At 34.9% G+C, this 27,197-nt stretch overlaps 1 protein-coding gene across 6 annotated transcripts in view; it reads left to right on the forward strand.

Moving 5' to 3' along the window:
- Positions 1–9,763: 9,763 nt before the first annotated feature.
- LOC121411172 (transient receptor potential cation channel subfamily M member-like 2) overlaps positions 9,764–27,197 on the forward strand; it is a 52,750-nt gene continuing 35,316 nt past the window's right edge. For 3 of the 6 annotated variants that reach the window (XM_041603731.1, XM_041603734.1, XM_041603735.1), the window contains exons 1-7: positions 10,273–10,362; positions 11,331–11,474; positions 13,970–14,265; positions 22,095–22,180; positions 22,861–23,050; positions 23,570–23,750; positions 25,178–25,338. In XM_041603731.1, coding sequence (XP_041459665.1) covers positions 11,387–11,474; positions 13,970–14,265; positions 22,095–22,180; positions 22,861–23,050; positions 23,570–23,750; positions 25,178–25,338 — 1,002 coding nt within the window. In that variant the 5' untranslated portion in view covers positions 10,273–10,362; positions 11,331–11,386. Of the gene's footprint in view, positions 10,363–10,398; positions 10,766–11,330; positions 11,475–13,969; positions 14,266–17,401; positions 18,149–22,094; positions 22,181–22,860; positions 23,051–23,569; positions 23,751–25,177; positions 25,339–27,197 lie in introns of those variants that run through there. The other 3 variants (XM_041603732.1, XM_041603733.1, XM_041603736.1) reach the window with 3 other exon arrangements.

The following is a 27,197-nucleotide window of genomic DNA, read 5'->3' on the forward strand; positions in this document are numbered from 1 at the left end:
GAGCGAGCGAGCCGAAATGTTTGCGTTTTTCCGTCAAAACATACAATTCTTCTCAATAGCTTGTTGGTAATGATTACATATTAGTTGATGATACATGTCCTTCTGCTCGTAAGTCTCATGATATGGCCTTGATCAAGAGACTAGAAACTTAAGAAATTTCATAAATGATTACGAGCGAGCGGAGTGAGCGAGCCGAAATTTTCGCGTTTTCCCGTCAAAACATATATTTCTTGTCAATAGTTTGTTAGTAAATCAAGTATTAGTCGATGCTACATGTCCTTCTATTCGTAACACTCATAATACGGCCTTGAACAGGAGACTAGATACTTATGGAATTTCATAAATTATTACGAGCGAGCGGAGCGAGCTAACCGACATTTTAGCGTTTTCCGTTATTTTGGTTTTCATATTGGTAAAACATATTTTGTAAGAAAACGTATGTATTTGTCTTGGTTCACTTGTATTCATAAGTATACATCATGATAATCATGTATGGCCTTGTTAATGGCGATACCGTGATCATGTCGGCGACATGCGGAAATAAAAGATATAATAAAATGGAGCGAGCGAAGCGAGCGGAAATTTTTTCTGTGTTTTTCGTCGGAAACATGAGATTCTGTTCATTATTGCTGTCATATACATTATTGGGTAGGGGAACTGTCCGTAACCAGACCAAGGAGTTACCAGGCGCTTGCCCGATAACTCCTTGACCAGACCGACCTCTGGGGAGACAAGCAAAAAAAAAAAAAAAAAAAAGGAAGCGAAAAGGGGGGTTGAACCCCCTAACCCCCCCCCCCCTTGCGTACGCGCCTGGTGCCAAGCGCTTGCTGATTTTGTTTAAATTACTTATAGTAATTTTACGGGAAGATCAGAAAGACATAATTATCACCGAATTAACACCAAAGGAAAGTCACAAAGTATGAGTCGATCGTCAGGGATATCAAGGAAAAGGGGTACTTTGGTGTAATTCTAGGCTGTAGAAGTAGGAGGCAAGGGGCCTATATAGTAACGGAATAATAAACACCGTCTTAAAAAACTCCTCAGAACAACAAGCTCAAAATTCCGACCAACCGAATTTTTCCATATCCATTCTAAACTCGCCATACTCTCCTCTTTTTCGATATTCTACGCAAGAAAAGAGCGAACCTGTGGGGGGGGGGGTACGTCACTTGGACCCGTGACCATCCCCAAGGGTCCAAGATAATTTGCTTAACTATGTTTTTTTGCGTAAGGCAACGGTACTTTATTAATATTACGTACATAACTCTGTGATGTCAATATTAAGTTGATCTGAATACACAAAAAGATATAGGCCTAATAATCACATCCGTACCGTATAGTGGAAATTGGGTAAGCAACACCCCTCATAATATTGTCTATATGCAATAATTAATTAATTCCATTTACACATCCAACTCTAATTTAGAAAATTGATTAAGTGTCTGTTTTTTTTTTCAACGTGATATCAACGAGAGCTTTAACTAATTATTTTCCTGCATTTATGTTACTCTAAATAATTTTCTATATTGGTATACGTACTATTACTTGTCTTGTAATCCATGTACTGACCTGCCATTTGTTTGAAATGGAAACGATGGACCTGGTCTCTTTATGTATATATAGTATATCAGTGTCTTGAACTTGAATAAAGTCATGGTGAAACAAAAACACATTAGGCACTTTTTGTAGTCATTGCAATCATGATTATCATACGCATCTCACCAATCAAATATTGCAAGCGCGAGCTGAAAATTTATGAAATTCAGACCTGAAGAGGGCCATTTTAAGGCTTGTTTGTAGGAATTCACTAAGACCATACGTATTTCACTAATTAAATGATACGAGCGCGAAGCGCGAGCTGAATGTTTTTATATTCAAATCAGAAAAAGAGACATTTTAAGGACTCATGTTAGGAATTCACAAAGAGCAGACATATCTCACCAATCCACTAATGCGGACGTAAGCAAGAAAAGGAAATGTTCTATATGAAGACCTTAAAATGGGGCAATCACTTTAAGTTGTCATGAAAAAGAATCATTATGTCACTACATAAAACAATTATAACTCGAAATGCGAGGAAATATATTTGGTGTATTGACTTGACAACAGGATGTTTTAGTACAACAGGATTGTAATAATAATAATAATAATAATAATAATAGTAATAATAGTAATAATAATAATAATAATAACAACAACAATAATCATAATAATAATGATAATAATAATAACAATAATAATAATAATAATAACAATAATAATAATAATAATAACAACGCAGTTCTTGTATAGCGCATAATTATCACATTATGTCGTAACGTACGTCCCTTTGCGTTTCCAAAGAACTTGGATATTATTACCCTGGCTTTAGCCCTGCAGCCTTTTTACAGCGCGGTGACATTTCAAGGAATAAGTTTCTGCCAGATTCCCATTCATCTCACCTGGGTTGGGTGCAGCACAATGTGGATGGATTTCTTGCTGAAGGAAATTACGCCATGACTGGGATATATCTCGTTAAACAGACAATGCGAGTAGAAATGATGAACACATAGGCCTATATAGGCCCTGAACAAATTTTGTTTCATAAAGTTATGAAAAAAATATTTCTTGTGTTTTTATATATGTAATATACTTTTATAATGTACAATAATTTATTATTTTCAACTACGTTTCTCTTCAAAATTTCTCCCTCTTTTTCTCCGTTTACGCCAGCACTGCCTTCATCCCAGCCCCCATTCCTCCTGCCGCCACGCCCGTGGGTATAGATCTGAAACTGAAAGACATTAATCACGAGCTGATGAAGGGATAATTCCGACCTGAGAAGGGAACTTTATAAGCGCACTTTAAACGGGGAATTTAAAAGGTGTTTGGTACCCCTTCTTGCCAGCTCTCTCTTTCACCCCCCTATCCGTCTCATTATTCTTTTAATATTTGCACAATCACTGCTATTCTGATATTGATTTTCGTTCATTCTGTCTTCTAATCGACTCTCTCTCCTCTCCAGGCTTGGTAACGGACAATCAATAGATCTTTGTATCACAAAACACACCGCGGTGAGAAGTTAGCAAACAATAGGGGCAAACCATGGCATGCGTACATGTTTTAATCGGCTACTCAGTTTCCCGGGCCTACCGAAATTTCTTATCAATTTTTTTGCAGATGATTTAGATTAAATATCCGTTTGTATCAGTATCTTTTGTTTTCAATTTGTTTGGCTCGTGTGACGTATCATGGATATATCAATGTTGATGGGTAAGTAAATCATTTATTTAGATGCATGCCTTCTTCGATTTTCCTCCAATTAAAAAAAAAATGTTGATATTGTTGTCCATACACTGCAAAAACTCTGGTGTTGATTTAACACCAGCCCGTAATCTATATATGTCCACACCAGAGAAGTGTTAAACAACACCAGTTTCGTTTTCAAGTTGGTCTAACACCAGATAGTTGTTTATACAACACCAATTAATATAAATAAACAGCATCGGTTTGATTCCAAACTGGTTTTGTTTCAATACTTCTCTGGTGTAGACATAATTATAGATTCCAGTGTTAAATCAACACTGGAGTTTTTGCAGTGTGCCGCCCTTTATGAAACACACTTTGTTAAACTTCAGTGTTTCTTCATCATTGTTTTTTTTTTCTGTGTGTGTTGTATGATTGGTTTCGCGGTTGGTGTAGCTTTGAACCCGTCTGTCAAAATGTTCTCATTCCTAATAATATTTCAAATATCCTTCCTTGAAATTAATGTAATTATGGTTAGGGATTAATATAAAATTCCATATCTTCCACAGGAATCAGGGTATTTCAATGGACTTTGGACCGAGGAGGGGGAGGGGGTATATAGTCTGCTGGGCAAATAACCTTCACTCGAGACAAGGGCAGTGGCGTAGCTACGGGGGGGGGGCCTGGGGGGCACGTGCCCCCACAGGTGCCCCCCAGAAACAATTGGCAGAGCAAAAAAAATGAAAGAAAAAAGGGAGAAAGAAGAAAGAAAAAGGAAAAGAAGGAGAAAGAGGAGAAAGACATGCAGAAGAAAAAAGAAGAGGAAAATAAGTGGAGGAAGACGAGTGAATGAAATAATGTGAGGGGAAGACTTGCAATTAAAAAAAAATCTTTTCATGTTACTATATAAAATGTTTGCAGGCGCTTCGCGCCATAATTGCCTGTTCGATGGGATTCATATCTTGCTCAATACGCAAGTTTTGAAGTCAATATGCAAAACATATTTTAGCTCAGACATCGAGCTTTCATTATTTATTTTTTTTTCATTTACAAATTTAAGTGCTCTGTAAAATGTCCGTTTTATGGTCTACATATCAGCATTTTAAGCTCACGCTGCGTGGTCACATTGTTTGATTTGCCAAGTTCATATTGTCTATGTGTATTCCATAATGTTCCATTAAACAAATGTATTCAGAATGCTCAGATTTTAGGTCTAAATATAAAACATGCGCGATAGCGTGCATGTTGTTTATTTAAAATGTACTTAAATTATTCAGCATTACATCAGAATATCAATAATTGTCTGCTCACGCTTCACGATCGCATTATTAATGATACCCAATTGACTATATCATATTTATGACTTACAAAATATGAATAGAGTGTCCCGCTTTTAGGTCTAAAATCTCAATTTTCTTCCTCTCGCGCTTCGCGCTCGCATCAATTGTTTAGTTACATACCTATCCCATTAATTATTACAAAAAGTGCTTAGAATGACCATTTTTTTTAGGTCGGAATGTCACAAAATTTGCTCGCGCTTCGCTCTCGCATTATTGAAATATATACCGTCTCCGTGGGTAACTGTAACCAGTCCTTAACAGATCCCTTTTCGATAATGATAGAACAGTTGATAAACATTTCTGTTCGCGCTTGGGGGTACATACGAATCTTGTTCGGGATCACACATAACATTGCCCAGAAAATTTATTTTCAGGAAAAAATACAGTAAAGTAAAAAAAAAAAAAATCGCTCGCGCTTCGCGCTCGCACTTTTTATAAGGCTTATGAGATTATTTTATGTTTATGTTGTTTTATAAGAATAAAACTAACAAGTGACTGATATAGGTGAAGATAATTTCAGGCCCCGTCCCCTATTGGCGAAAGTCGGATCCGCCCTTGTGGACACATACACACACACCGGAAAAATGGCCGGTGCCCCCCTGAAAAAGCAAGGACCCCCCCCCAGTGCCCCGGGAAAAAAATCCTAGCTACGCCACTGGACAAGGGTCTGAATGTGCAGCCTACTAATGCTTGTGTATATTAGGAGTGAACAGCAAGTTTTGTATGTGCTAGTGGAGACCCACTTGTTGATCAAAGTTTGAAGGGTAGACTGGGCATGCCTGCATGCAGACTGGGGAGAGGGGGGGGGGGGGGATTGAGACGATCTCGAATTTCGAAAATCCGAGGGGCCGGTACACGTTCCCCGCCCCGATCGGGCCGGTCACCTCCAAAAAGTGAGTGTACCGGATATAATGTGCCATCATTGTCTCTCTATTTTCCTTATAATATCATCGATGCTGTTTTGAAACTGCAATGCATGTATACATTCAACATTCGATTCTGATGACGGGATTAGTGGCTATTTTTTTTTACATTGTATAAGCCATTTTACGGTATGATTTCATATACCAGCAGGTCATTTTTAAAAGAAAAAAATGCGAGCAGTTATAGCGATTGAAGAGAGGGAGGAACAGAGAACTGGCTGCCAGAGAGGGGTAGGTATTCAGGGGCGGATCCAGCTTCCGCCAATAGGGGGGGGGGGGGGGCAAACAATTTTACACCTATATTTTCCCCAATCGGCCGCTCAAAGTTGATTTTTGTTTGTTTCTTTGTCCCAGTGGCCTAATGAGCCAAAAAAATTGAGGGAGCTTGATGCGGCGTATTATGCAATATTAATCAGAAATTGCGAGCGAGCGAAGCAAGTGAGCAAAAACTTTGACATTTTTATTACAAAAAGCAAAGTATGTGATAGATTTTTAAATAACACTTGGAAAAAATATATGTGTATATTTCACCCTTATCCCTTTCCTTTTCTCATTAAAAAATATTTTGGCAGTTTCATGTATTTTGCCCTGAAAGTTGAACATTCTGGGCAATGTTTGTAAACCTGAACAAGATGCGTATGTAACTCCCGGTGGGGTCACTCAGCCGCAGAGGGGGACACGTATGACCGTTACCACATCAAGTGACCCCCTATTGCAGTCAATTTCAAGGACATTTTGTGAAAATTACCCGCCTATTTTCACGCAAAACAAGGACAAACTTGCGGTAAAATGGTACCTTGAAACACCCCTAATTATAAGATTGTAAGGACACTTTTGCCCATTTCGCAAATTTACCCCTATTTACCGTATTTCAAGGAAAGGGCATTTAACACCCTTTCCTCATTAGAGGAAATTGCAACACAGGCGTCAGAGTGCTCAGTCCTTAAAGATGACCAAGAGCCAAGTCATACTGATACAATAATCCAAAAGAACTTTATTTTTCTTGAAAAATAAGAAAAGTAGAATTCTTTGTAAAAATAAATGTAGAGATGTCCATATAAAGATACAGAGCATGATGCGCGCGCCCTCTGCGGCTTGTGACTCGGCGACGGATTTTACTTCCCGTAATCGTTCTCCCCTTTTTCCTGACCCCTATTTCCATCAGATCGAGGACGGTGAGCACCCCTATTTTCACTACTTCGAGGAGTGTTCTGTCCGAGGACGTTCCGTGAAATTGACCCCTTTTCCCGCGATTTTGGTAACGGTCATGCGGTCCCCAAGTCATGAGCACGAAGCGCGAACAGAAATTTTTAATATGGGTTTTGGCTTGAACTGTTAAGGATGTTTTGCAGTTAGCCATTAAGACGATGCATATTTTAACTATTAAATAATGCAAGCGCGAAGCGCGAGTTGAAAAATGTTGACATTCCGACCTGAAAAATTAACATTCTAAGCATTAAAAAAAACTATTAACGGTATAGGTAAATAACCAAAATTGATGTGAGCGCTGAGAGCGAGCGGGGAAAAAAAGAGATTTTAGACCTAAAAATGGGACACCCTATTCATGTTTTGTAAAACTGAAAAAGGATGGGAAAGTCATTATTAATTCATCTTACATTAATAATAGTCTACAAAATAATGTAGACCCACATCTGGAGTGTGTGTATCACAGCTGATTCAACGTGTCTGCATAGCAGACTAGGTCTACTGAGGCTGCTCGCCCTATCAGGCTGGTTTGCTTCGCAAAGCAGCAGACCCCACCTCACGAGCCATTCAGAGTCTGCATAGCAGACTACATTATAATGTAGTCTCATAGCGTGAGCAGAAAATTTTGGATGTTCTGATAGGAAAAATGGATAATTTGAGCTCGTTTTGAATTAAGATCAAGCTGCGTATTTCGATAAACATGTGTGCGCGTGTTTTAGAGTTAGCCAGAATCTGGGCATTCTGAATACATTTCATTTTTATCATGAAAATCAATGCGTGCGCGAAGCGCGAGTGGAAAATATTTGATCCGATATTAAAATGGTGAATTTAACAGACTATCTTCAGCACTGTGTAGGGGAATCTTAAAGTGGATGTGGAAAGCACTTAATAAATAATTATTATGTGAGTGTGAAGCGCGAGGTGATATTTTTATTATTATTTTGACCTAGGATCTGGACATTCTAGGCCTCCGGACATTTTGTCATCATATGAAAATGTCATCTGTCTTCCTATTCCTCTTTCTAAGCGCGATATAAAACTAGTCAATATTCCTTTCCGAAAAAATTGACAATTTAGTTATTAGGAATTCATGAAAATTTTATTATCATATTTATTAATATAGTAAGCCTAACGAGCGAGTGAAATTTGTTGACATTGAGGCCTGAAAACTGGATATTATAAGTACTTTTGTTATCATGAATAGGGTCCATGAGTTGATATCTGAGCGCTAATCGCGAGACGAAATTTCTGATAAACTGTCATAAAATGGGGATTTTAAATAGTTTGTTATATAATTGATATAAAAAGAATCTTATGGTATAAACTAAGACAATATTGAGGCCTACTTGGCAAATCAAATAATGCGAGCGCACAGCGCAAAAAGCTGCAAATGATATTCACAACATAAAACGGACATTTTACAAAGCACTTAAAAATAAATTTGTAAATCAAACAAAATATTGAAACTCGATGTCTGAACTGAAATATGCTTTGTATATTGACTTCAGAACTTGATACTTTAGGCTACATAATTATAAGCTTACTGAGCAAGGTGTTATCTCATCGAACAGGCAATGCGAGCGCGGAGCGCTAGCGAAAATTTAATCATTTTTCAAGACTCTCCCTGACCTTATTTTATTCACTTGTCTACCCCTCTTTTTTTCTTCCTCCTTTCTTTCCTCTTCTTTTTCTTTTTTACTTTCCTTTTTTATACATTTTTTTGCTCCGCCCATGGGGGGGGGGGCTCGAACCCTGGATCTGTCTATGGGTATTGTTGGAATAATTAAGGAGAAATTTCCTATCACATTTTAGCTTTCACGATGTGACTGGGGCTTTAACGAATAAAGGGTGGTGTACTAAAACATGCAAATGGTGGATATTAGCGATATAGTATTCGATCAACATTGTTGGATAAGAATGAAAGAAAGGGGGGTCACGCAAGAAAAAAAAGGTTCCATTTGAAAATGAATTTAGACCGGGCTTCGGGTGAGTGCCACTGACAGGATGTATATTATTTGAATTGGTGGTATATAGAAAGTGTTTGCTTCTATGAACGAAAACTTTTAAATGAAAAGAAAAGATTGAAAAGGGGTATATTTTGAAAGACCTATAAAACGATATTCAGAGCTTATGCAAAATTGAAAATTCTGAAAATGAATTATTCCCATTTAAAGGATCCACCAAAACAAATGTTGATTTATATAAAACAAGTATAACCGACTCTTGGATGTAAAGTAAGAAAGTTATTTCGCTTACTTTTACAAAACAGAATGACATCACACACTCACTATTTCTGTTATCTGATTGTATGACTATGAAATTTCCTCTCATTGTCGTGTGAAACAAAGTTTTTTTTAACATACATCATTTATCATTTTATTGAGTGTCTTAATTGTTACATATCAATGTAAAAAACTGAAATATTGAATAATTCATATAATACAAACAGCCTGAGTGAGTGACCTCATCGACTTTCTCATTTGCACATCACCTAGTTGTGCATTTGTAAATGATAAGCGACAAATCAAACTGTCATAACTTTTTTCATTCGATCTTCATGAAATTTTCAGCATTAAGTTTGTTTGATTTTTTTCTCTTTTGATTGAAATCATAGTTTTTTTTTCTATAGGTTGGATTACTATTTCAAATAAGTTTATTCTAGATGTTATTTTTAAGTCTGTTTTCCTCTGTTATGGATAATGACGTTGATTTTCTTTTAAAAAATAGCCATCTCCATCTCCCTCCGATCCCCCAAATGATCTACCATGTCTACAGAGGCCACAGATCGACGGTTTTGAAAGTGGTAGAGGCTACTAAGCTTATAAGCAGAAGTGGTTTACTCCCGGGTTTACTGAACATGCCTAAAATGATCACAATACGATAACAATTTACCAAAATGTCTGTTTCCATCCATTGTGTCTGTATTTACGTCGCATATCATATATTTTGCACTTTTATTACCCCTCGTTGGATAATGAACGAGTCTAATTGATTGGTTTCGTCATGGCAACGAAAGACGGCTTCTTACCACTATTCGAGTTATATTACCCATCATTCTCCGTACTACATTGTCCTAGTGTTAGCATGTAAAATTCTTGGTATACGATTAAGGTAACTTACTTCTCGCGTAGTTAAAACGAACAGGTTGTTCTCCATGCATGGGGTCGGATCGAATGCTATATGGCCAAGGTTCAGGATTAGCTTCATTCATAACACGATCAGAAATGTTAATTATCGATTTTATGTGATTGTGGTTACTGCATAATCATCTATCAGTGGATGGCTGAGATGAAGATCAAGAATGAAGTACCACTAAATTATTCGATGGCTTGATCTTGATCTGCACCACTGACTCGATATCTCATTTTCGTGGCTTTTCCTTCTGTTCTGGCTCTGTTGAGCCAGTGTGGCCTGAGCTGAGGTAGTGACTAGTGCCTAGGATAGGGGAGCCGAGCCGATCTGCCGAGCCAAGCAAGGGGCATCGGGGGTCTACGGTGTTGAGCCGTGCAGTGCAGTGGAATTCCATTCTATCCACCCCAAGGCCAAGACTCAAAGACACGTCTCATTTGGAGTTGGATGTCTGTAGTTCTTCATGATAAACAGTTGTAGGGGAGCACAGAGTTGGGGCAGTTCGGATCCCGTTAGATCTTCATATTCTGAATTTCAAGGTGATTGAAATGGATCTAGAAATAGAATCAATGTTACTTGTTAGATCTAACGTTAATGTTGGTCATGTTGGTAGGCGTACACTACAACTAATTTTAAAGTAATGTTTGTAGGTGTAACTTGGGCGAACATTTTTTTGTGAGTCTGGCTCAACTGGTGTGGTGTGAACAATGACAAATCTTGATTTAATTTCACGAGAGTTCTAAATTTGTCACAGTCTATTCACTATTCATCATTTATCACACTGTTGACGTTTATGACCCTATAGACTTGAGTAAAGCTTAATACCATATTGTGAAAAAAAAATAAAAATGAATAATAAATCATAACCAAAAGTCCAAACTTAACTTTAGCCAGGCATCATGAAATCCAAGAGACCAAGGCCAAGCGGATATTGAACTACATGTAAGTTAATAATTGTCGGTGATATCACATCAGTGAAATAAAGTATAAGTTCAGTGTATTATGAAGAACTTTTTTTGATATTTTTGTAGATAGATAAATATTTTGAAATCAACCTTTTAAAAAAAATGTATACACACAGACACATATAGCAATCATTAATAATGATTGTAAGCTGCTTAATTGTAACTTTCGTTTGATAACCCCACCCTATAGCTCAACACACAAAAAAAAGTTGAAAGAAAAGAGAGAGAAAAATTACTTCAAGCAGCTGATCTAGACTGGCCTAGAATTGTAAGTCATGGGTGGGTGGCACCATATCTTGAGGGGGGGGGGGCCTGAATGTGATCTGATTTAAAAAAAATTGAATTAGAGGGTAATGGCCCAGCTAGATAGACTTCCCATTTTGTTCTCTGCCCACATATGGGGCCACCCCGTAACAAGTGATTCTTAGAACCCTGTATCAAAAGTTATTTCCCCACTCTGAGGTCACCTTGTCCTGCACGAGTCAAGAGATGGAATATGCGACCAGAATGATGAGATCGATCATTTTAAAACTGTCTTGCAGATTGATCATGATTTAGACCTAGATTTGCAGTCACAGATTAACTGTCCTTGGCCACCATGCATCCTGGAAGATTACCACCTCTTAAACAGCACCACCACCACAACCACCATCAGGATCCAATACTAGCACCATCTGTAAATCTAGGTTAGAATATGTACTTAATTTTATAAATTTAATATTCATAATAAATATAAGCACTTCTTCGTTGCTCAACCAAGTTTCATGTAAATTACTTTTAAAATTGTTTTGTTTTCCATATAGTTGCTAGTTTCTGCCCTTGTTTGAGTCACATTTCCTTTTTATTTTTTTCTTTATCATTTTTGATAATTTGACAACTTTTTTTCATTCCAAGCTCTATCCAGTGCATGCAATTCAAAATTTTACTGTTTGTTGATCAAAACAATTTTTGTGCTTTTATGTTTAGATCATATTGAAAAAGATATAACATTACTCATACATTCATTTAGAAGGCAGCCTCTCTCCTTGATGTTTTATGCATGCTTGCTCACTGAATCTGATCCATATCATAAAAAAATAATCTAAACCAGTGCACATGTGGGAGGTGGTAACCCCCTAGGGATTACCGGGTACTGTTGTGTTTGTACACAAAATGAAGTAGAAGTATGTAGAAGTGCATGGCTAGAGTATCAACAAGTTTGCATGGGTAGAACCTAAATTAGTCCATTATGTTTCTTTATAAATGTGATAAAGTAGCCTGATGAATTATACCGGTAGTTGGTAAAAACTAACAAATCTTAAGACTTACCAACTAATGACTTTCATTTTCATATGTTTTCTCATTCCATATTCCTAGAAACATAAGTTCTATCTTTATTGAAAAATCTAAAAATGACTAAGAATAAGCCAGTTTGTAATGTAGAATCAGGATATGTACAGGTGAAGGTAATTGATTTAATAATCTAAAACTGAATTGCCTGACATAGCATTCTCAGTTTATGTGGAGCGTTGTGGCCCAGTGGATTAGTCTCCGGACTTTGAAACAGAGGGTCGTGGGTTCAAATCCCAGCCATGGCGTAAATTCCTTTGGCAAGAAATTTATCCCCATTGTGCTCCACTCGACCCAGGTGAGGTGAATGGGTACCAGTAAGATTTAGCGCCTATATATGGCAACTCAATTACAGCCGGGGTAATAATATGATAGTAGCACAGTTGAGTATATGCACATAGTAACTACATGTATATAAATTGACATATTATTATCATTATTATGATTTATGTCAACTGGATTCCGAACATCAAGTTTTATTTACATGAAAACAGGTGAATGGGATATATATCTTTAAAATCAATAATCTATGTTCATAGCTGAAATGTATGCACATACATGTATGCATGAATAACTGGGAATACTCAAGGTAACAGGGCCAGGATTAATTTCAGTCAGCAAAATGAACTGAAAATTCTGCTCAGGTAAAATACTTACATCAAATTTTGGCATCCATTTATTGGAAAAAATTAACCTATTGTGGGCACCTCACTTTTTAAAAAATAAAGTCTACACCAACAAAAAGGTTTTTTGAATAATTGGGAGAAAATAAGACAATCACAATGCTAAAATTTAACCAAAGTCAGATGCAGAATAAGAAAGGTATAACATTTTAAATTTGCGCTTAATTACCAAACCGTTATTATTCTGGTCTGTATGCAAAGGAGAAAAACGGTGACATAAACCTTTTCTGACTATATTATGTAACACAAGATTTAAATTGCCATTTGTAGCGCAACCAATTGATGAAGAGCTTAATATTTGCAAAAGTTGGAAAAAAGAAGAAAAAGTGTGTTTCATCATTGGCTCTCTAATTTGTATCATATCAACTTTGTTTTGCATTTAAACTGTTTTGTGAAAAGAAGCAAAACTTATGTAACTCTTAAATATATTACCTCTGATTTTGATTATTTCAGCACTGTTTGTTGCTTGTTTTCATTTTCTATATTTATTTGCTGATTTGGACTTGATCTTTAAAGCACATTCTGTGGAGTTTTGCTTTCTGTACAATATTATAGTACACTTTACATACTAATAGTTTATATCATTGCATGCTGCACCAGTACATTGTGTGTGTTGTTAGTTACATGTATGTGCTGCTGTGGTCCCTTGTCACCTGCTAATTTGTTCCTTTTTTGCATGATGTTTGGTTGATAAGGTAAGTATAATGAAAAGATTTTATTTAAATTGTAAGCAACATTGAAAGGGTGTAAACTGAAATACAAATGGAAAATAATATTTGTACATTTCATAAACATTCAAATCATGTTATTTTTCTGATATGTTAGATTTTTGCTGATTTCAAACTTGAAATAAAAAAATTTTGACAACGTATAACTTGACCTTTCATATAACTTGTGATTTTTTTTAAATCTACAGTACAATGAACTGTATCTTAGCATCACATCTTGCACTGGTATTACATAAATTGCAAATTTAGCTACTTACATGTACCAAGAGTGAGAGATCTCATTTTGTGACATTCTTTAAACAAAGTGAATGATAACATCATGAAATCAAGAAAACATGCCCTTTTGAATCTAGCAACAAACTTGAATTAGTGCTCTAGATGAAGATTTTTTTTCTTCTGATTTTTAAAGCTTTGTAAATTACATTCTGTGTCCATCAACAGATGATCTGCACAAAGAAGACAATATGGAATCTGAAGATGAAATGCCCTCTTTAGGGGCTAACCACCATAAAATGTCTTCCTTCCATGCCAAAGGAATCAACCAAAGTGATATGAAGATGGGATCACAATATCCTCCGTCTCGTGCTGTGAGCACGTTGACGATGATCCAGCCAAACAGGGTCGGTGCGGCTGGTACGCAGGTGGTGGTGAAGAAAGAACATGCAATCGTCCTACGGAAGTACAAGAAAAGAAGAGGGTCTAATGCAAGTTCTCTCAACATGTTACAAGGAGGAGATGTAAGTAAAGATTTACAAAAGCATGTTTTGTCTCATGTGTACCCTCACTACAAAGTTTCATTGAGACATCTTTTAATAGGAACCTCATGAAGGATCTTTCACTGTTGCTTTCTTCTCCATTGTGATTTGTGAGAGGAGATCATGAGGGAGAGATAGAGAGAGAGAGTAAAAGGGGAACATGTTGGAATAAAGAGCGATGGTGAAAAAGAGGGACAAAGAAAGAAGATTGTTTAAAGTTATTAGGAGAAGGAGATGAAGGAGATAAAGATAGAAAGGGAGAAAGTTTTGAAAGAGTAGAGTTTAATTGAATAAAGATGTATGCTATATAGTACTTCATGAGAAGAAGAAGCAATATTTATTTGCTTGGCATTGAAATCAAAATGTCGCCCTCTATTGGCATAGTTGACAAGTTCTTCTGAGATGCCATGAATGTCAATCATGCCTTCTGTCAAATCAAGGACATGTTTCTGTCCATTCATTAAAACATGCTTAATCATCATTTTGTTTGTCATACAGGTTTTACAAAATTTTGAGAAAATTGTGAAAGATCAGCGTAACTTGTAAGATGTAGGCCAACATATATGATGAATACCATGTCATATGGAATTGAAAACAGAACATTGCCCTCTGTTGACAAAGTAGATATATCAATTCTTTTCGGGTGCCATGAATATATATTCCATGTGTGTACTAAAAAGGTATTTGTCCATTCAGTAAATAAATATTTGTTAACCATATCTACATGCGCAAGCAATATTTTCATGGTTGCTCCCAAAATGGAAAATGTTAATCTTTTTTTGTACTATATTTTTACATACATGTACCAACCTGATAAAAGTTAAGTTTAAAGGGATATACCATGGTTACCACCCTGATATCATTAATGTGGTTTTAGCAGCAAAATATATGTATATGGAAAACATACTTTGAATTAATGAAGGTTTTAAGAAAGTCCATTGAAACACTTTGCCCAATAAAATCCATAAATTTCCCTTTTATTGCTTCATAACTGAATATACTTTTCTCATAGAATCATAATGTAATAGAGATGTGTTGATGAAGTCCATGCACAGGTGAAATAATTGTTGATTTTCCTCGAAAAAAAAGGCATTTTAAAGAATTTTATGAACGATTTGGCAACTGCTTGCATACATATGACCTTATGAAATACAAACTTTCAAAAGCCATAACTCTTGTCTTTATTGACTGATTTTTGTATCTATAAAAATTAACTTACTTCCCCTTTGCATTAATACATGTAACTCAATTTTACCAAAAATGGAAGTAGGTCCTTATAGAGCCAAGCTCTTCAAATCACAGGATGTCCTGCTACATGTATTGTCATTGCATCTTACCTCATATCCTGGCTGGTAAATATGGGTAGAATTTTGCTTTCAATATGCTCTTTCATTGGTATGCATACACTGTGTTAAGCTCTCATTTATAATGGACATGATTTATCATGTTTACACAAGAAGTATGCAGTTGCATGCAGAAAGCACTTAGTAATATGTGAATAAATTATTATTTGACAATTTAACAAAATGATGTGTTAAAACTTAGTGGTCAAGCATGCGTATGGCGACTGTGTACAGTACTTATACGGGCACTGTAAGGTCTTGTTTATACTTCCCCAGAAACCCTGATTCTAGAGAAATGAAGGTTGTGACAGTGAAACGCACCTTAAATTTACGATTGGCAATGTGAAAAGTTTGAATGAAAATAAGCATGGACACCACCGTGTTTCAAATTAATTTCAAATGAGAACGCTGACTCTAGCCTGAAAAGTTTGAAGCATAAACTCACCCTTATGGATTCTTATGCTCTCTCAGAAAAAAAAATAATCTGAATTATTTGAAATGTGCTTTGAAAATATTCAAAATACTTTGTTCAGACACATCATCATAGACTTATTCAAAACGACAATTTTGTGGGTCCTTATGGAAGAGAGAGCTTGAATGACTATATGTTTTTAAATGAATTTAAACCATTTATATAATATTGCTCTCAGTTTTCTGTTTTTAAGTAGTACTGTAATCATTAAGAACAAGCTTGATTTACCCTTTGAATATGAATTTATAATATTTACACTGCATTATTAGCAAACAGTGGTTTGAGTCATGGTTGGTTGGTCATTGTGCAGTTGTGCACTCATAAAAACACTGAAAATGTGAGGTTTCGTGTACTACATGTTACTTTGTTGCTTGAAATAGAATTGAACGACTTATATGAGATCATTCATTTGAAAAGAACAATCCAACTATTTTTTGTCAAAAGCCTAATACTGTACTTAATATTTTAGTTATGAAAAGATAACTTAATGTATGAAACTTAGGATATGTTATTTGAAAACTAAATGATTAGATTTGATTATTCATTTGAGAGACTCAGTGTGAGCTTTGGGATTCTAAAGTATATTTGACAAAAATTACCTAAAGACTATAGCATGTACACACAACTGACTAACTGGCTGATTTCTGCTCACAACTGTGGTCAGTCAGGTTGAGCCCCATTTTGAAAATGTCACTTCTTCTTGAAGTGTGTCGAACTCCTTGGAGAAAAGGTAAATTTGACACATCACAACCTTCCTTTAATTGTAAGATTTATATCAAACTATTTGATATTTTTTAAATTGTTTTAGTGCTACAGATATAGGACAAATATATTATTTTCTAATACAATTCAAATATGTACATGTATGTAATTTTATAATTAATGTTTTTATCTAAATATAGAATTGAATAAAGTTGAATGCTATCTTTATTGATAGAATTTTGCTAATTTTGATGTTGATCTAAACAATTTATTTAACTTTTTGCTATTTTGAAATGGATGATCCATAGTAATATTTTGCCTTCATTGTCCCTCAATTGCTTCAATGCATCATTAGTTTGGCTTTACCCATCATAATCAATAGACTTGACCAAACTTGCTAATAAGTTTATGAAGGTCCATACACATAGTTCCCATCAGTACCAGGATATTGTTTAGGGCTGTTCCATAATGCAGTTGAGGGGTTGATTGGAAATCAACCGAAGGAAATTAGGTGGAAGGTAGAAGAGAGAGAGGGAGAGAGAGATAGAGAGAGAGAGAGGGGGGGGGGCTATAATGTAAAGCTATATGTATGTTGATCTTGCTTGAAACTCATTCTGCCAGACCATATCGGGCTAGTCTGCTGTTCAATAAGTTTGTGGAGTGGCACTTCTCCTCAAACAGAACACAGCTCAGTTTTCAATTGGATAGGAATTATATCCATCCAGTTTATCATTAATTAAGATTATTGAATTGCTCTTGAGATGTTCTTTGGAGTAGAAATCCATCAGTTACGGAATCTATCTCAAGTTTGGAAGGAAACTTGTGGAATTCAGGAGGGCGTACGTTCATAGCATAGCGTTTTGACCCCCTGTGTGATTCATTGCATGTATCTTATTGTCATATCGTCTGACTTGTGCATGACTTTTTGTCTTTGTAATTTTCCTTGAATTAATTTTGCCGTGAAGAAACCCTAATCCATCACTCGCTTAAAGTTGAATCACTGACGTTGACATTGACTGTAGGTTCTTTTGCGGTGACTTGCTCTTTCTCTACCCCATATTTCCTTCTATAACGGAAGCAACGGTGGGCAACGCTAAACCTCCATCAGAATGTGCTGAAGAAAGTTCTTTTTTACTTGTTGCATGTTAGTGAATCATTTTATTAGTTCAAAATGAGCGACCGGAAAAGAAACTCCTTGACAAGGCAGGCAACATTAAATGGAAGTCGCAGTGGAACTCTTTTGAGAGCAAGTAGCCTCATCGAACGCAAGCTAAGTGATCGAAGTGATGATATGTTCAATGTGGAAAACACACTTTATGGTCTTTTAGAGGAAGAGGAGAATCAGGTTGTACGTATGAAAAAAAACCCTTCTATTTTATCATAATCCTGATATAGAAAAAGAGATACTATTTAAACAAATTTCATTTAAAGTTCATATTTTTTCAGCAAAAATATAGAGAAAAGGAGAAGGTAATTTCAGTAAAATCTACAGCACTTTAATACTGAAAAGTCTCTGATAAATATAAACCCCTATTATTTATTCAGAATGGCGATTCGGGAATATATTTCAAATAGAAATATGACAAATGTTTGGAACTTGATTCTTTTCAAGTGAATACAGTATGTAGCACACAATCATTCCATTGCTACACAAAGTATCTTTATCATTTAATAGTAATACATGACATCTAAAATCTATGTTATTTCATTATTTAGAAGGCATATTTGAGTAAGATACAAAACTTCCATTAGGGCCTTGCTAGACCCTCCTTGTGTTCCATTTTATATTCTTTCAAACCCAACGAAAATGAATTCTATTCTGCTGAAGTATGAACCATGCAAGGTGTATCCTTTTTTAGGTATAGTGCATGGATATTTAGGTGAGAAGTTTCTGTTGTGCAAAAGAGAAGTATAATTTGTTCAAAATAAACAGAGAGGTGCAGGATGGCTAAAGACCTTGGAAGGTGGTTCCTTTCCATTCGTCACTAAATTTTGAAAAGTGTTAAATGTGGATCTCAGATCGATATACTCGTACACAATTTTCTATTATGCAATTTAGCATGCATAGACGTGGAGATGTACAATACTAGTCTAGTATGAATGGATAATTTGTAATTGTCAAAGGACAAGTCCACCACAACAAACACATGAAGTTGATATGAATAAATAGAGAAAAATCCAACAAGCAAAATACTGAAAATTTCATCAAAATCGGATGTAAAATAATAAAATAAAAGTTATGAACTTTTAGGTTACGCTTAATGTCACAAAATAGTTAAATGCACATCCCAGTCGGTAAACAAATGAGACAACTGATGACATCACTCACTATTTCTTATGCATTTTATTATATGACATATAAAATAATCTAGTTTTCTCCTCATTGTCCTATGAAATAAAGTTTCATTTCTCCTGGAACATGTGGAACTAAGTTTAACATTTTATGGTTAAGTCAAGTTGATCCTTATTGCCAGATCTGTAAAAATGGAAATATTGTGTAATTCAAACAATAAAAAACAAAAGAAATAGTGAGTGAGGGACATCATTGATTCTCTCATTTGGATGTGTGCATATAATTATTTTGTGAAAAATAAGCGAAATATTAAAATATAACTTTTTCATTTTACATCTGACTTTGATGAAATTTTCAGCATAATGCTTTTCTGATTTTTCTCTATTGATTCAAAGCAACATTTTTCTGAGATGGCCTTGACCTTTAATTGAAACAAAGTTAAAATTGGAAGGCAAGGGGTGAACAGATGTTTTATGGAACTTTTCAAACTTTAAAAAGCCCAATCTGTGTTTGAGTATAATTATTTGTAATTGTTTTAAAGCATTTATTTGTATTACCAATCAATTAATCAATTGATAAATTAATATTAAGTAATAAATCTATTGATTAATTTGTTAATTAAATAATAAGTTATTCATTTTTTATGCATTTATTAATTTTCAATGAATTGTTTTACAATTCATTTATTGTTTTATTGTTCTTTGTTGCTTTGTGTGGAGGGGGTGTCTTAAGGATGGTTTTAATAATGAAGGGCAATCTTATTTGTTTATTTGACATTTCAGAAAAAGCTTGCATGCCTTTATGCTTGTGCTCATACCAGTGGGCAATAAAATATTTTTCTGTTTAAATTTGCACATTACATGTACAGCGTTTTTCCATGGGTTAATTGCACGTTGTCTGCTTGCAGTGGATAAGGATCGTTGTCTGATGCCTTTTTTTAGCCTCAGAAAAATCCTAGTCATAACAATTACTCATTCCACAAAGTCTTGTCGTGTGATATTGCTCATCATTCACTGACAGGCCAAGAACAAGAACATGGTGAAGGGTCATGTGTGTGTGTGGGGGGGGGGGGGATAGTCCAGTGCCCCTACCTGAGCTACATGTAGCTGGATCATTTGCCAAAAAAAAAATGTGTGCTATTTGTAAAAAATCCTAGCTGAGCTGGCTTTTAGGATTAGATTAACTTTAGATGATTTCTGTATGTAACAGCCTACTAATTATGTCTGAACTACAAATTATTTCAAAGAGAATTCTTATTGGGATAGTCTGCCTTATCAGAAATCGCAGCGTACATGTGTTTTGAAAATTCAGGCTGCTGGAGATGGGCCTATGTTCATGCTGTTATTTTCTAAGCGCATGGCGAGTTCATACTGTCACTTTAATGAGCAGGCCTTTTAGTTCTGTGTTCGTCTGTATGTCCAAGCCCCTGGACTGTTGTAGTTCCCTGTTCTTGTCAGTCTTGATAATTACAGACAAGCGATGGGTCTTGCATAGCTTAAATAATTTTAGCAATGAGATGTGTCACTATAGATACAAACACAGCCAGGCTCATGATAACCATGCATCTGGTACCTGTGACACAAAAGATGCAATCAATTTCTATAAATTGCTTGTATCTGCCAGTCTATGGAAAATCGTGTACAGTATAAGAAATTACAATTGATTTGTAATTGAATGTGTCTCTTAATAACCAAGCCGTGGTTTAAAAACTCCTGCAGGTTATAGGAAGATGGAGAGAGCGAGGAAAGAGAGTGAGAGAGAGAGAGAGAGTGAGTGAGAGAGATATGCAGGGGGGGGGGGTAATTATGGTATTTACATCAGACTGAGTGTGCTAATTGCATCTGTGTACCAGGTCTATAGCTATTAACACCCCATCATATATGATTTGTTTGAAATACTTGTTGTTCTTCTATAATGGCAATGTAATGTCATCCCTTCAGTGTGTTAGCATGAAATTGAACTTTATTTTAGGATACTATTATAAGCCTGTTTCTATAATACATAGGTATGTTTACAGTTTTGTAGGCTAGTAATCTACCATTTTTGCATTGAACGATAACACTTTATTCTCAAATGAATGTTTGATTCATCATTACAAATGCCATTTCAATCAACTCGATCTTGTTAAAGGGGGAGTTCACCCTGACAAAAAGTTAATTGTAAAAAAAGCAGAAAAAATAAAAACAAATATTGGTGAAGGTTTGAGGAAAATTTATTAAAGATTATTAAAGAAAGTTATTAGAATTTTAAGTTTGTGATTTGGGACGTCATGGACAAGCAGCTTCCCCATGTGTTATGTAATTTAAAATGCATAAATTTTTTCCATTTTTTTAACGGTTCATGATGATCCAAAATTTTCTTCTTTAAGGAACGAGTGTGAAATAATATGTCTGTTGGTATACTGAAAGTATAACAAAACCTATTTACTTTTTTTAAAATAGAAAATGATGTTTTATTAATTTTTAAAATTCTAGATACATGTGAAGCTGCTCGCATGTGACGTCGCAAATAAAAAAATTTAATTTTGAATTACTTTTTAAGTCGTTGATGGATTTTCCTGAAACCCTCACCAATGTTTTTTAATTATCTGTTCTGCTATTTTGACAATAAACTTTGTCAGGTTAAACTTCCCCTTCAGGGATCTTTTATCTGTTTTTTGTTATGGTGCCTTTTCTATGTACAGGCTTCTTCATTTATACTATTAAAAAGAAAAAAAAAAGAATAATTATTCTATTTTTTAAATTTCCAAATATCAAAATAGGAAATTATCAAAACATACATGTATGTACATGTACTTGTGGTATACAATATCACATTTGATATTAGAAACTAAGTTCTGTACATTTTTATGATATGATTTCATCACCTTTAATACTGAATGATTTTTATTTTGTGTTTATTTTATGTTATTTTGATGTATGTTTTTTTATACAAATCTTTTGAGCTGTGATTGATTTTTATTCAAATGAACCAATTTATACATGTATGTTTATATTGATAGACTGATCAACCATGGATTCGAGAGAATATTCTGATGAGAGAGTGTACCCGCTTCACACCGGCTCCTCCTGATCCAAAAGACAGAAAGTAAGTAAAGTTTCACAAATTTTATTTTTCTTTCTTGTTTTAGCAAATACAAAAACTAATTCATCTTTTCAGTATCTTGTATGGCAACATTGATTTGATTCTTTGGTAACTGACCTTACCTAGTTATTCAGCCAGGAATGGTCAGAGGAGAAACAGTGAGGGAAGAAATTGGGAAAAGGGGGGGGGGGGTGGAGGGTGAGCTCATACATTGTAAATTCAAGCAGGGAAGCACAGAGAGATTGAGCTGAATAAGAAAAAATGAAAGAGTTGAAATAGAGAAATCATTGGTAAAAAGGGGAGAAGGAAAATGGCAGAATAGCATTGACAGTGTGTGTATATAAAGGATAGTCATTTGATAAAGAAATTCAGGAGAAAACTATGCAGGAGGATGAAATTACCCAAAGAAAAAAGGGGTTGTTTTGGTGGTTCAGAGAGGAATGGTGTGATGCAGTGTTAGTGAATGTTAAAAAGAAGAGTTAAGAAGGTGGCAGGTGTAAAGTGCTAGTGTGATTGGGTGAAGAGAGGTTAAAACAAATAGAAGGATAATTGGAAACACAATTTAGGTAAAGAAGACCTCCCTCCATAAAATGATTTTAGTAGTATGATAACAATTTCATTACATTCCAGTGAATTCAAGCAAATAGACGTGACTGATTTTAAATTTTTTTTTTTTTTTTTAGGAGAGACGAAGATCCCAAGTGTCAGTGTAAAAAGAGGAGGAAGAAACACGAAGAGAGATTTTTACAGAACCCAGACCCAACGGCCAAATGGAAAGTAGAAACCCATACCCATACTCTTGCCACAAATGCCTACGGGGAGATAGAGTTCATTGGGGCTGTTGGAGGGGCTGTGGGCCAGAAAGCAAGGAAGGTAGGCCCTCTTTTCTTTTTATTATATGATGCTGTTTTTAATATTATTTGCAAAAATGATAACCCCAACGTTGCAACCAGATAATGTATGCAAAGATGTTAAACCTAGTTCTTTTATTATGAAGAGTTGAAGGAACAAAAACTCAGGAGAAATGAAGGAAAGAGAGGGTAAAGAGAAACAGTTCAAAAGAGTTTTCATTAAAAGATCTAAGTTTAATATAAAAATTTATTATTGACTTCTGAGGCTATTATGAAATTGGCAATGCATCAAAATGGTTTTATTTACCATCCTTAATACTTCTAATACAGGACAATATCATTTTATTTTGTATTTTTCATGCTTTTCCTTTCTTAATATTTCTTCCCCTTTATACTTGTATTTTTTATTTTCTCTTCCCCTTCCCTTTTCTCCATTTGTAGTTAAATTAAAAACTACCAGGGGACCCCTTAATGATCTTACCCATTACCTCCCCCATTTGATAAAAATATTGATCAATATATAATATCTTTTACTTGACAGTTCATAAGAGTGGATTATGATACTGCTCCTTCTAAGCTTCTCTCCCTCTTTCAAGATGTTTGGAAGCTTCCCAAACCTAAACTTCTCATCTCGGTTACTGGAGGAGCACAAAACTTTCCCCTCAATCACAGACTCAAAGATGTCTTTCGCAAAGGCCTCATCAAAGCTGCTACCAGCACAAGTAAGTTTCCAGTTGAATTTCAATGTTTTTGTTTCTCTCTTGTTGCTGTAATATAATGACTATTTTTCAGAGAGACAAAAAAGAAGAAAATATATTTGTGTTATTTATTCTGCAAGTGATATCATTTTAAAGTGCAATTATGATATTCTTTCTTTCTTTCTTTCTTTCTTTCTTTGGTTTCTTTCTTCATTCGTTCATCCATTCACTTTCTTTATCTCTGTTTCTTTGTTACTTTTTTTTATTCTGTGATAGATTTATTCATTTCCATTTGTTAGATCCCTACGATTGAATATATTCATTTGTATATTAATTTACTGTTTGTTTATTTTTACTTTGTATATTTCTCATATGCAATAATAAAATGAAGTGTTGATTCATGCTACCTTTTATTAAGGAATCATTGGGATCTGTAGGATAATAATAACAATAATAGGCATTCATATCGTGCCATCTATCTAGAAATATGCTATTCCGAGGTGCACAAGAAAAAGGAAGAATGAGACAGTTTGGATGAGTGTCCATAACTAATACTGTTAGAAAAGATAAGACTTCGGTTTAGATTTGAAAGTCTGCAGTGATGATATGATTCTTAAATTCAATGGCAAATTATTCCAAAGAGAAGGTGCTGTAGCTGAGAAGTTCATGCACCATTATAGGCTATACATGTTTTGGGAGTCTTAAAAAGATGCTGACCAGTGTGATGATCTCAGGCTACGAGATGGTGTATAAGGCATGACATGGTCTTGTAAATATTTTAGTGGCATACCATTTTAAAACTTTCCAAGTGAGAGGAAGTATTTTAAATTCTATAAGCTGCCAGATCGGCAACCAATGTAACTTTTGGAGACTTGGAGAAATGTGTTGATATTTTGACATACCAGTTAAAAAAAGAAGGATGAAACCTGTCTGGAACCAGTGAAACCCATAGGCTTGCTGAAGGTGTTAATTTGCCACGGCCGTTTCAGCTGTCCATAGCTGTACAAATTAGTGAGGTTAACACTGTCAGATTGAGGGTCAAAAATGTCATGTTATGGGTTAATCAAGTTTGACATGTAAACTTTTTTCAATTAGTTTGTGAAGGACTTAGATACACTTAAGCTCATAGCTGATAGGACAGTTGAAGATAAAAGAGAGAGAAAAAAAAAATTGGAAGAAGGTGACTGGTGAAGATGATGGAGGGTGAATTGGTGAAGGGGGGGGGGACAAATGGGGTGCAAGAGGCATTCATGAATTTCTGAAAACTAAAAAGTATTACATTTTGCTTGAAATATCTATTCTATATGAACTACGGGCAACCATCTTCCATATCATATCCCGATTATGTTTCCAGTGTTGTAATGTAGGCCTGTATTGTATTTTTAAATGAATGACATTAGTTTTTAGGAAGGAATATGAAATGAAATCAGTTTTTTTTTATCATCATTCAGGTGCTTGGATCATTACGGGAGGAACCCATGCTGGTGTGATGAAGTATGTAGGGGATGCTGTCAGGGACCACACCCTTGCTAATGGGCGGAGCAACGTGGTTGCTATCGGGATAGCGTCATGGGGGGTGATTAGAAACAGAGAAAAGCTCATAGATGATAACGTAAGTACCCGTCATTCAATACATGTATTCCACATTCCAATGAAATATTGGGGTGGTTTCCCCAAATCTGTTAGTCAGGTAACACACAAGTTTATTAACAAATGGACCACAGCAAGATAAATCACCCATAGCCACTATTGAAATATGGAGAACTTAGATCATCAAATTGACAACATTGAACTCTTCAAATCACCTCTCAAAACTCACTTATTTCAGCAGCACCTATGTATGTTTTTAACAAAAATATAAATACAGAAATATAAATGCTGTGGATCGTCATTATCGTTTTTTTAAAGTGATTTCTACAAAACAAAGCTATAAGAGGCAGTAATGTGCATTGTTTTAAAGGCAATATTTATTTTAACTTTTGGTAAATGCTTCATGGCTTTCAGAATCTGTAGAGGCAACTGATTATTTGGTTTCAATATCGTAGAATTGTCAAAATTTATTTCATGCCCAGCTTGTCAGGGACTGCAATGTCATATTTGTTGTGTATTATCATTTTGCTTTATCTTGGGTGTATGAGAAAAAAGAAGAAAAATACCATCTCTTTTTCGTAGAAAATATAAATTCAGTAACAATAAAAACCATCTCATTAGCATTTACATAGTACCTTGATGATGTTTCTAGGATCATTGAACACCCTTGTGCTGAAAATGTTCAAAATAGCAAAGCTTCACTGCATACTTAATATGGAAAATGAAAAGAATGAGAATATGAATTTTTTTTTACACTCATAGTCTGTTTACATTTGATTTAACATTCTACCTTGAAATTTTGAACATAGTGAGTACATTTGAATTTCAAATATTGAAATAACCCGTAAGAAGTTAATGTTGATATAAATTTATTGAATTGCTTTTCAACACGCACCCACACTCACACTGAATAAATATTAAACTTCCAGTTCGCACTTCCTTTTTAGAACAATTGTGTTTAGTGATGCATTGGCTTAAAAACTCAATGCAGGTATCTTTGTTAATCATGCAATGTTTGTCATATATTTTAGTTTCATATTGTATGTCATATATTTTAGTTTCATGATTATGAAAGCAGGTTTACTTGTGATACTAAGAGAAATAATTATTAATGAATGAGTTACCAGCTCTCTGTTTTGATGTGGTTACTTCTCTTTATTGACCCACTTAACAAATATTGATTTCAATATCAACTATCTTACTCATTTCCATAGAACCTTACCAAAGTTGTCTTGAATATATTGGGTTCAATGAGTTAAATATATGGTTTATTAGGATGACCCATTATAATCTGTCAATAAGGAAGAGGCCAAATTGGTATCAGTATCAGTATTGATTTCGGTCATAGCTTTGAATGGCGTTTTTTTATCTTTAGTTTGAAATCATGATCAAAGAAAGAAATATTTTCCTGAAAACATTTGTCAATATGATATTGACATATTTTGTATATTTTTGCCTGTATTCAAAATATTTCGTATTGCTGCCAAATGCTCCAAAAAATTTTGTAATGCAGGCTTGATTATTTGGTTATTTATTGTTTTATTGAGATGGTTTTATTGTGTTTCATTTATTATTATTATTATTGTTATTATGATCATAATCATTATTATTGTTAGTGTTATTATTTCTGTTTTTAATTAATTGATTAATTCATTCATTGTTCTTTACTATTATTATCATCATTTTTTTTTGGGGGGGGGAACAATATTTTCATGATTATTCATCTTTCTTTTGATAGGCAAGAGATCATATCATTGCTTTGACACTACATTATCAATTAAAAGATGCACTTTTGGACAGGAAATGTCACCTTTGTCACTTATTTCCTTCTGTCAAATATGGGTAGTTTTGGTCATTAATAGACAGTATCAGTGCAGTCTC

The sequence above is a fragment of the Lytechinus variegatus genome, chromosome 3 (genome assembly GCF_018143015.1).
Source record: "Lytechinus variegatus isolate NC3 chromosome 3, Lvar_3.0, whole genome shotgun sequence".
NCBI classification, from domain to species: domain Eukaryota; kingdom Metazoa; phylum Echinodermata; class Echinoidea; order Temnopleuroida; family Toxopneustidae; genus Lytechinus; species Lytechinus variegatus.